Source organism: Belonocnema kinseyi, chromosome 3 (genome assembly GCF_010883055.1).
Source record: "Belonocnema kinseyi isolate 2016_QV_RU_SX_M_011 chromosome 3, B_treatae_v1, whole genome shotgun sequence".
Lineage (NCBI taxonomy): Eukaryota > Metazoa > Arthropoda > Insecta > Hymenoptera > Cynipidae > Belonocnema > Belonocnema kinseyi.
Window position 1 is genome coordinate 65,724,845 of NC_046659.1, and position 12,024 is coordinate 65,736,868.

The 12,024-nt window shown below is 31.0% G+C and overlaps 1 protein-coding gene across 2 annotated transcripts in view; it reads right to left on the minus strand.

The window, feature by feature from the left end:
• Window positions 1-12,024, minus strand: part of LOC117168771 (tyrosine-protein phosphatase Lar) — a 510,283-nt gene that overhangs the window by 216,694 nt on the left and 281,565 nt on the right. For both annotated transcript variants that reach the window (XM_033354548.1, XM_033354547.1), the window contains exons 4-5: window positions 7,988-8,119; window positions 6,738-6,896 (exon numbers count right to left, since the gene is read on the minus strand). In XM_033354548.1, coding sequence (XP_033210439.1) covers window positions 6,738-6,896; window positions 7,988-8,119 — 291 coding nt within the window. The remainder of the gene's footprint in view (window positions 1-6,737; window positions 6,897-7,987; window positions 8,120-12,024) is intronic.

Here is a 12,024-nt window from a genome sequence, read left to right on the forward strand (position 1 = left end):
TATGCTAGAACACTTGCGGGAAAAATGCAGAAGGTGGTTGTCCTTGGGTCGCTCCGTGTTCTTAGGGTGCACGAGGCTTTTGCTGGATTGTCGTATTGATTCATTTACAGACTGTAACCACCTATCTCACGGTCGTGAGACGTAGTTGTGGCTACAATTTTACCGCGATTTCGCTGGGAGCGGGTGCAATTTTCCATATTAGCACCCGCTCCCGGCGAAATCCTGCGGTTGTCCTTATGACAAATTTTTAATTATATATATATTGTTGTTCTGTTAAAATATATTACATTTTTTGGTGTTGAATTTAACTACTTGTTAAAAACCATTTTTTTTATTGAAGGTTCATCATTTTAGTTGAAAATGTAACTATTTTATTGCAAACTCGTCTTTTTGGGTTGAAAATTCAACTATTTTCGTAGAAAATTCAACTTTTAGATTAACTTTCTTGTAGAAGTATTTTCAGCTATAAAATATATGAATTTGGTTGCAAATTTTTCCCTTGGCTGAGAAATGTTTTTTAGTTGAAAAATCAAGTAATTTGTCGAAAATTCACTTTTTTTAATGATTTGAACTGGTTTTTTATTTTAAATACTTATTTATGAATTAAACTACCCTTCGTAAAAAATTGGATTATTTGGTTAGAAATTAATCCATTTTTTTGAAAATTAAATACTTTTACATACAATAATAGGAATTTAAAGTGTTTCAAATCGAATTTAATATTGGGACTTACATGAATCATTTTATATTCCACAATTTATTCCCCTATTTTCGTAAGTGATTTTTTGGCTGTCGATGATGTAGTTTAAATCTACAAAATTAGCAACTTAAATCATTTAGAAAATATTTGAAAGTGGTATTGTAAAGAAGAATTTCTTTCAAATCGTCTTCTTTTAAAATTCCTTAAATTAACGTTTATGCTTCTTAAATAAATGAATCAAACCCTTGGAAAAAGGGAGTAAAGGCGGATGTTGGGCGCAAAATTCTCGACTTTGTGTGTTTAAGGGTATTTTTTTAATTTAAAGGGGAAAGTATGGGGAAACGAGGATTAGGTAAAATAGAAGAAAGACTGTGGTCCTTGGAATTATAATTTGATAAAAATGAAACTAAGATTGCTAGCAAATTCCTTTTTCAATTTAATTAAAACAATTGTCTTTTTTAACGCAGAAAATAAGCTTATCTGACATTTTCTGTAAGAAACTAATATAGTATTCTGGAACAATTTATAAATCCAATGAAAAACTAAAGTTTTCATTAAAGATTCAAAATTTAACATGTTTTTACAATATACATTCTCTCACCGCCTACGGTTATGAAGTCGATACAATAAAGAAGACACTTTTGTACCTAAAAGCAGCTTTTTCTTCACAAGGGAGTAAATCGTTTTTAGTTTTTTACTGGGAAAAATAGTACAGAACAGAATTCTACTACATTATTCAGTGGTTCCTATAGTCAAAACTAGGTATTTGATATCAGCATAATAAATATCTATAAGTATATTCATTTGAGCCGTCAGAGCCGGGAGTGTGACTGGATTTTAATATTAAGAACGATACATTAGCTTCATTATATGCGATACGAAACTCACGGTAAAAAATTTTTAAATATTAAAACATTATCATTATGTAAGCGCTATTTAATGAAAAATGTTGAATTTTTATCTTCTCTAGTAGACAGCAGTAAGAATTATTGTTATTGAAAGACTTTTTCTAATTCATGATAATAATTCAGGGTGACCAAAAAACCTTATTTTTCAAATTTGCGGACTTTTCATTTATTTTTCCCTAACCAAATTTGCATTTTGCTAGACCATTAATATTCAAAGGCCCGGACAAAAATCTTGTAATATTTTCAACATCAAATCATTTATAAATTAAATCAAACAGGTTTAGATTGAAATTTCAGACTTATGTATTTATTTCCACCAAAAAATATGAATTATCTACCACATCAGATGAATTATAAAACAAAACAGTTAAATTTTCTTCGAAAAAAGATTTCTTTTTAACGAAATGATTTAATTTTCAACAAAAATGTGCCTTTTCTACTATAAAAGATGAATTTTTTTAATCCAGAAGGACAAATTTTCAACTTAACGGTTGAATTATGAACCAAAAAATCTGACTTTTTAACAAAATCTTTAAATTTTCCACTAAATAATCGAATTTTTAATCAATAAAGATTAAATTTCAATCAAAAACAGTTTTAATTTCAAACAAATTGTTAAATTCTTAAGCCAAAAAGATTATTTATTTTAGAAGACATTTGAATTTTCAAGAAGAAAAGTTAAACTTTCAACAAAAGTTTAATTCTAAAACCAAAACAAACTTTGAACCAAGAACATTAACTTTCTACCGTGAATCATGAATATTTAACAACGAAAAATCTTGAAACCAGTATTTAATTTTTCATCTAAAGAACATAAATTTTAAACCAAAAATAGAAAATTTACGTTCTCAATTTAGAAAATTAAATTTAAAAAACAAATCTTTAGAAAAATAGTTCAATTTTTAACTAAAAAAATGAAGTCTTCAACAACAACAAGAACAACAACAGAAACACATTTCCACATTTCAACACATTTGAAGACATTTTCAACTAAACTGGTGAATTTTTTATGAAGTACTTCAACCTTCATCCAGGAAGTTTAATTTTCAACTGAGAAGGATGGATTTTAACGAATAATGTAATAGTAAATATTGCAAAAACAGACGTAGTTTAAAATAAAATACAGTTGGATTAAAGCGTAAGGCCGAGTTCTCAACAAAAAAGTTGAATATTCACGCAAACAAGATTAACTTTTTAATTAACAATTGAACTTTTATTCTGAAAAGATATAATTTTTAGTGAAATAAAGGATTTTTTAAAGCGAAAAGACGAATTAAAAAAAAAGTTAAACGTCCAACCAAGAAATATTTCAGTTCAATTTTCAACGATAAAATATGAATTGTCAACAAAACGGTTGAATTTTGTAAAAATTTGAACACGTAATCTTTTATAGACAAAACAACACCATTTTAAAAAAAATTGAAAAATTTCAAACTGATTATCCTTCACAGTTACATGAAGTGTCTCTCATAGAAATTCCCTTATTTTTTAAATATATTTTTCAAATTCTCCGACTTTCCCTGACCAATAAAATTCCCTGACTTTTCGCTAATTTTAGGTTATTTCTTCCCTGCAGACACCCTGTCATTTATAAAATATTCTTTAACTATCATTGCTAAATGAAAGCGCGAAAGTTATTAAAAAATGCTCTCTCAAAGATGATCATAAAAAATAAAATTGATAAATATGTCTCTGAAATACGGAGTGTGCAAATTTCGAAAGAAGGATGACATATGTTAGATGGAAGCTGAAACTCTCGTCTATCACAATCGATTCTGTAATAAAGTAATGGTAGTCGTTAATAATAATGGTATGTGTGCGTGTACATTGGTTGGTCGTATAACAGCGTAATAAACGTCCGATAGCAATTAATCTAGTTCACTGAATGTGGTTTACAGTTTGTATTGGTACCAATTATATGAGTAGTGTGTGACACTGTGATACAATCATGTATTGTACTCTTGGCTTGTGTTATCACTCCACGATTCCTTTATAACAACATTTGTCCTTTTTGAGCCTCGCGTTGGGTCTAACCAAATTCATCAAATTGGCTGATTCAAAGTTCCCCAAAGAACCGAATGCCGTACACAGTACTGTTCGTCTATTCAGTACCTAATTGAAACTCTGCGGTAATTGAAAGCGAGAGAGAGAGAGGGGGGGGGGCAGGCCGACAGAGGGAGAATCTTCTTGCAAATCAAAATGTATTCGAAGGGTCAAGAGACAAAGTCGGGACTTTACAGAAGAGCCAACAATCATTTTTAAAAATAAATCTTCAATAGCATAAAAATGTTAGCTGCTGACTTCAGACTATGCTCATTAAATCATAGAATCAAGTTAAAAGAACAAGAAAAGTTGAGAATAAGGGACATTTGGACTTTTTTATGAGAGGATTCCACTACTAGACAACACACTTTTATATCTTTATAAAAAGATCGATAAGATAATATTTGTAATTTTAAGTTTGTTTCAAAGACGCAGCTTTAAGTTAGACTTTAAAATCTCGATGCAAATCTACTATAATAATGTTTATGAATAAAATGATAATTTAAGATTTAAAAATTAGTACTAGGCTGCAAAACATTATGAATTAATTGAAGGGCAATACAGCAAAACGAATCAAATTACATATTTTTCTGAACCGAGATTATTAGATGGAAAATATTTAATAATTTAAATACTTCTACCACTCAGCGAATAATAAACTAGAAGGACAATGCTCAGTTTTTAATTAAATTGAGAAATAGATTTTGAATCACCGTTTAAAGTAGCAAAAAGGTGGCCTAGCCCCAATTGGCCAAATGTGAGTCGATTCGTTTTGCTGAGTCACCCTTCAATTTTCTTTATAATCCATAATCTGAAGTTTTAAAAGAGAATTTTAAAGCATTCAATTTTATACGATCAGGATTTAAGAATAAAGATGTTTACTAGTTATTCCAATTCAAATTTTTAAAATACTTCATAACATTGAATCTGTAACTGTTCATTTAACAATAGTTACTTGGTATTTTCTTTCTCCTTAAAATTAAATTTTGATTTTGTTTCATTCTTCATCACGGATGGCATACTTTGTTCTTTCAAATATTATCTGCAATGCAAGTTGGATGAATTTGATTGAAAATAAGCTAGAAAGAAGTTGACTAGGACAGTTGTAATTGACAGTAGAAATGTAGATGATATTTTAAAGAACAAAATGAGCTAATGATGAAGATTGCATCAAAATTAGGATTGTTTTCTCTAAACCGACAGAAAATGGAAAATTTTCAAAAAACTAATGTTAAGTAAACAATTTCCGATTCAGCTATTTTTTTGAATATCAGACAACTACCACTTTTGAAACTTTTTATATTTAATAAAGTGGATATTTCTGTAGATATTATGAATTATTCTCAAGATTACTTAATTCCGAGGTAAGATCACTATCGAACATCCTTGTAGACTTCCTTTTTAAAATATGTAAAATCTTTACTCAGTAAATTCTACATAAATTCAAGATTATATTAATTTTGCATTGGAAATGATCAATTTTTAAGTGTTTCATATAAGATTTTGTTTAACTTTTAATGTTAACAATTAAAAATTCCACATTTCTTCATATTTATATTTTAAATGTTCATCAATTTAAATGTTTTCAATAAAACATTATGCATTTTAAATGCGTTTCATCTTCTGGTGATGTAATTCAAAATTAAAAATATTTTACAATAATTTTCTTAATCTCCCTGCTTTCACACTAAATTTAAAAAATAACAAAAATTTCGATTCTTAAAGTCTATTTTACCTTGAGGGTATATACTAGTAGATTTCAGGTTCCGTAACGTGAAATTGTTAAACTTTCTTCAGTTTTAAATTAAAACTTCTATAATTAAAATCTCTCAAAACTTGTCCTCTTTATCGTATCGTGATTTTATGAAGAAATCTTTATTTTTCAAAATATACTTTTATCTAAACTCAGTTCTAGCGGATGCATAGCATTCTTAAGGTAGTGTTCGTGCCGCCAAAAATTAGGACTGTTAAAAAAAATTTCTATGATTTTATGAATTCAAATTATACAATCAGTCATCTATTGGAAGAAAAAATTATTTGATATGAAAAAAGTTTAAAACTTACAACAAATTATTAATTTAACAATAGATTTGGTACTTCAATTTTATCATACTGTTGCTTCTTGCCAATTAAAAAAAAAGGTTAAATCTGAATAAATCGTGGCTTATTTTTTCAGGAAAAACACTCCCTACAATCACACTGATTTATAATTTTGAAAACAGGTTAACGATTTTCAAACGTAGTTATTTGTTGGGAAAACTTTTTGTTTAAAAAATTTGGTTTAAAGATTTCAGTGATAAAAAAAAACTTAATTTCAAAATTGAAAAGAGTAGAGTTGTAAAGAACATTTTTCTCGAAAAATAGGCCATCCATTATTAAAATTCATCGATTTTTCAAAAATTTATAAGAAGCACCTCAACTAGCTTAAATTATAGTACACCTTAATATTATTTTACTTCAACTATAATTAATATGAAGCTCAAACAGCACGAATTATGTAGAATTTTATAGGAGTTAATAAGTTAAATGTAAAGTGATTTTCAGTAAGTTCTGACGAAATTGAAAGTACCTATGTTAATTGCTGTTTTGACTTCTATTTTCTTCTTTTCGTGCGGGCAAGTCTAATGGCTGAGGATGGAATTCAAATGCTAGAGAAAGCGATTAAGTCGTTTTGTAAAAGCTCAAGAGATATACAAGTAATGGACTTGCGAGTTTCTTGGAATGCGGTACTTCTTTCCCATTAAGCGTCTTTCCGAGTAACCGTTGGGTTGAATGCTATTAAGCTGCTCGTTCTCCCATAAAGATAGAGAGAGAACGAGCCAGACTTAGAGATAAAAAGAGCAACTCAAAGACAAAGTAATTTGGATCTTCCGCAAGATGAAAAACAATTTATTTTTGTTTTGGATTACTTGCAAAATATCGTTGCCTTTGAGTGATTGCATATTGTATTTGGCGTTTCAAATTTCCTTCAATTCTGAAGGTACGCTTAACAGAAGACTTCAAAACAAATTATTGTTTGGAACAGAAATGTTTTTCCTTTTTATTTTGGCCAACTTGAACCAAATTAAATTATATTTTGAACTTACCTTCATAAACGGTGAGTTGCGCAGTTGCTGATACAGCATCCCCCACTCCATTTTCAGCTAAACATTCGTAGAGAACGTTGTCCCGAGTTGGTCTGACAGGTTCGATTCTCAGCAAAGCACCGTTTTGATACTGTTGTACGAGGTAGCGAGATTGTGATTCTGTAAGGAATAATACAAAAAGTTCAAACTTGAGTGCGAGAGAAATTTAGACATTCCAATAGGTTTATTAATTGAATGTTTATCATCGCATCAACTGCTAGGGTAATTAGCGACTGTACTAATAAAATCTTTAAATATGAAAAAACTTCGAGATAAAAAACATTCTTAATTTAACGTCAGGGAAACAAAGAACTGGAATTTAAAAGGTCTAACTCTCCTTTCTTCGACTTCTTTCAGGCTATATCCAATAGCCTGGAAGAAGTAGAACAAAAAAATCTATTAAAATAATATAGGGTTTCCAATTTTACAGGACAATTATTTATTATCATGAATAAACAGGGTATATACCGGACGGGTGATTTTAAATTTTCGGCTTTTTCCCGGTCACTTGCCAATTTTTGCCCCGATAATTTAATAGAATTCAAAAGATTTGAATTATTTTAAACGATTTTTAGAGATCTCAAGATATTTCTAAATATTTAAAAAGATTAAAAATATTCTGATATGGAATACGTGAATCATACATACTATCTATCATACATATTAACTGAAATACCCTGTGCCAACTAAAAATTATAAATCCTTGAGAAAATTCCCTGCCTCAAAGTCGAAATTATAATCCTATAGTGAAATCCCCTGTACCAACTCAGAATTATAATTATTTTATGAATATCATTTTTCCAAGTCACAATTGTAGTTCTTTTGGAAAATTCCACTTTTCATGAGAATCATGGTTTTTTCAGAAATTCCCTGTTCCAACTCAGAATCACCAATCACTACGATATATGAAATTTCGATAATCTGATCTAAGTATACATATGGAATCTAAAATATCATTCTCTAAGAATCATTAACACTCGTTTATTTTTCTTCTAACTTTAATTTTATAATTAATTTAATTTAATTATTTAACTCCGATTAAACAAAATTCAAATTGAGGAACTAAATTGTGTCACAGTAAAAATCATTTTATTATTGCTATTCTACCTTTTGTGGTGAGACTCTCGAGTGTCCTAAGAGTGTATTGAAACCTAGGGAAGAAGTTTGGATAAGGAATGAAAATTGTAAAACTGGTGAGTGAAAGCACTTACGTGAAACTTTCTTGCCATTCTTTCGCCAGTATATTTGAGGTGATGGGGTTCCTTCGGCACTGCAGTAAAAACTCGCTATTCCGCCTGCCTTCACCTGCTGCGACCGTGGCTTAACCAGGATATTTGGAGGTTCTGTCAACAGAGCAAAGAAAAAGAATTTAATTACAAAGAATTAAAAAAAAACACTCAGTATGAAATGTTGACTCTTTTTTTGAAAATGAAACAATGTTTTTTTCTCAAAAACATCTTAAAAACATTCAATTATACAATCACAATTATTCAAAAACAGGGTGGCCACTTAAAGTTTGGGATGAATTCTCTTTATTTTGCCTTATTTTTGGTTTTTATATACATTCTTCCAGATGATTTAAATCCAGACGATAAGCGGATTCTTTTTTACTGTATACGATACACGCATCCAATGTATTAAGGAGCTTTCGGATCACACTTTATGGGCATTTTTTTAAGATTTAAGTGTTATCCGTGGTTATAAAGATACATTTATGGTGCTGATGCTCTTGGAAATGGCTACGTGGAATAAATAATCGATACGGATACTGCTGCTGCACTATCGACAAATTTATTATTCATTAGTATCGATCACCTTGTATTCATGTTCACTGAAGATGTGGGATCACTTCAACGCTCGAAAAACTATCTACAAAGCTTGGCATTTTGCTGAATTTTAATGACTTGCTCTGTAAGCAATATGCCAAAAGTTTGACAGCTGATTTGCGAAAAACCCAAGAGCCAAGAGTAGATTCACTGTAGTTTTTTTTACGAATAAAAACCATATTTTCAGGGAAACATGACATTGCTTTTGAACACATCCTTTATCTGACGATATATTGATCGTCAATTACGAGAAAAGTGGAGATGGGAACACGAACAAATATCTAGTTAGGGAGGTTTTACAAACTCACTTTTACCTTACATATTGAGAATTAGTTTAAAAGTAGAATTTTTTACTTTTTTTGGGGTATAAAATACTGCTTTCAGTTTAATTAAAACTGGGCGTTTCAATTCAAGGTGAAATAACTGGACCAAAAAATGAGAAAAGTTAATATGAAGTACTAAACTAAAGGAAATAAAATTAGTGCGAGCGAGAACGTCATTTCACATCTGGTTGGGCTGAAGATTTTATTATTATTCCTATCTAAAAAAAAGTGTTGTAACGATATGTTGTGAAAATATCGTAATATTCGATTGTGTAAACCTAATTGGCTTTGCATTACGTAATTCAAGATCATTAAAAAACTGCAAATGATCTTTGAAATCGAATTATTGTGGAAAAAATCAAAGGACCCCACAGCAAATGTACATGAAATGGCTCTCGGTCGATTTTGATTAAACTTCGTAAAATTGCAGTTCTCAATGTCTCGAACAAAAGTGTTATGGGGCATAAAGTCCGAAAATGGACAGTTTTCAAGTTATAGAGGGTTAAACATCCAACCCTTTTAGGAAACATTACCAAATATCTCGAAAACTGCAGCTCGGCGAAAAAATGTTCCCTATGAAAGTTATTGGGCTCTACCGAGGAAATGCAAAGAAAGTCATGGCCTTAAGACACAGGTCATTTTTCAAGGTCATTCAATGTGAACTTGTCATTTATTGCTAATATTCAGCCAATAAAGACAATATATGGAGAGGAAATCAATATAGAACCCATAACGGCAAGAAATGAGAACGACTTAGTCAACAGCCAGCAAATGAAGGCAAGACGTGAGCGAGATTTAGTCATAACCTAGCCAATGAAAGCAAGATTTGTCCAGAACTTTGTCAATATCTAGCCAATGAAGGCATGAAATGGGCTTAATTTAGACAATATCCGGCCAATGAAGGCAAGTCATGAGTGCGATTTAGTCATTATCTAGCCAATAAAGGCGAGACATGAGCGAGATTTAGTCATTATCTAGCCAATGAAGGTAAGATTCCTCCAGGATGTTGTCAATATCTAGCCAATGAAGGCATGAAATGAGCTTGATTCAGACAATGTCCGGCCAATGAAGGCAAAACATGAGCGAGATTTAGTCATTATCTAGTCAATGAAGGCAAGAGATGACCAGGATGTCGTCGATTCTATCCAATGAAGGCATGAAATGAGTTTGATTTGGACAATATCAGTACTAATGGGGCTTAGCACACCTGGGCGCTGCGCGCGCTAACACCCGTTTTATATTATTTTGTTTTTTGTTTTCTTTTTCGAGAGGGGGGGGGGTCAAGAAGGGCGTAAGTTACGTGAGGGACAAGAAGGACGTGTCTTGAAAACATCCTTCTCATGATTATCCTTCTTTGGCTGGCTATTGACTTCTATCGGCGAGAAAATTCGAGTCCTCTGGCTTTGACATTGAATAAGTATGTGAAGAAAAAATGGTAGGTTAATGAAAGAGGTATCATTTTAAAGGTGCAAATGTTGTACGTTAATGAGCCGAAAAGTAATATTCCAAAAAATTATTTCTAGCTTACAGATCTGAAAATACGATAAAAAATGAGGAAATTTGATAACTTTTGAAAAAAGTGAACTTTGAAGCATAGTTTTTTATTGAAAAAATAATAGGAAAAATCTGAAAAAATTCATGGTGGTACATTAAACATTTCTGAACAGATTGCCGTCGAAAAATTTGCAAAATATAAATAATTGTTCGTTTTTGTGAATAAATATGCGACCGCACTATCTTCAGTTCTAATGAAGATAATGAAGTGATTTAAATTGGAGGTAGTTAGTTGAACTATCTGTAATAATTTACAAGTTGAAGGAAGTATGTTCTTCTTGTTGTCTTCGTACAAATTACGATATTTGAAGTCAGTTTTTTATATAGGAAAGCAAGTGCGAGTAGCCAAGCTTGGTGCCGTTTCTTCAGGGGATCGTCCTCGGTTTTCCTTAACCCGACCTACCCAATTTGTGCCTCCGAGCCTCACTCTGGCTTTCAAACCCTTTCCCTGTGTTGAGGAAAACCGAGGCCGATCCCCTGAAAAAACGGCATCATGCTGGCCTCTCGAACTTGCTTTCTTATATAAAAAACTGACTTCAAATATCGTAATTAGTACGAAGACAACCAGAAGCACATACATCCTTCAAATTGTAAATTACTACAGATCGTTCAAATAACTACCTACAATTTAAATCACTTCATTATCTTCATTAGAACTGAAGATAGTGCGCTCGCATATTTATTCACAAAAAACGAACAATTATTTATATCTCGTGAATTTTTCGACGGCAATCTTTTCAGAAATGTGTAGTGTATCACCATGAATTTTTTCAGATTTTCCCTATAATTTTTTCTATAAAAAACTATGCTTCAAAGTTCACTGTTTTTAAAAGCTATCAAATTTCCTTACTTTTCATCAGATTTTCAGATCTGTAAGCTACAAATAATTTGTTGGAATTTTACTTTTCAGCTCATTAACGTATAACATTTGCACCTTTAAAATGAGACCTTTTTCATTAACTTACCATTTTTTCTTCACATACTTATTCAACGTCAAAGCCAGAGGACTCGAATTTTCTCGCCGATAGTTAGTTATTTTCATTTCTTGCCTTTATGGGTTCTATATTGATTTCCTCTTTATATCTTTTCTTCGTTGAATAAATATTAACAATAAATGACTAGTTCACATTGAATGATCTTGAAAAATGACCTGTGTCTGAAGACCAATAGCTACAATCAAGTCCAATAACTTACAAGTCCAATAACTTACGCAGGGAACATTTTTTTCGCAGTGCTGCAGTTTTCGAGATATTTGGTAATGTTTCTTAAAAGGGTTGGATGTTTAACCATCTATAACTCGAAAACTGTACATTTTCGGACTTTGTGCCCCATAACACTTTTGATCGAGACATTGAGAACTACAATTTTACGAAGTTTAATCAAAATCGACCGAAAGCCATTTCAGATACATTTGCTGCGGGGTCCTTTGATTTTTTCCACAATAATTCGATTTCAATGATCATTTGCAGTTCTTTAATGATCTTGGATTACGTCAGATATTTTTATTCTTAATAACAAATAATATTTTAAAGATTCACCATTTTT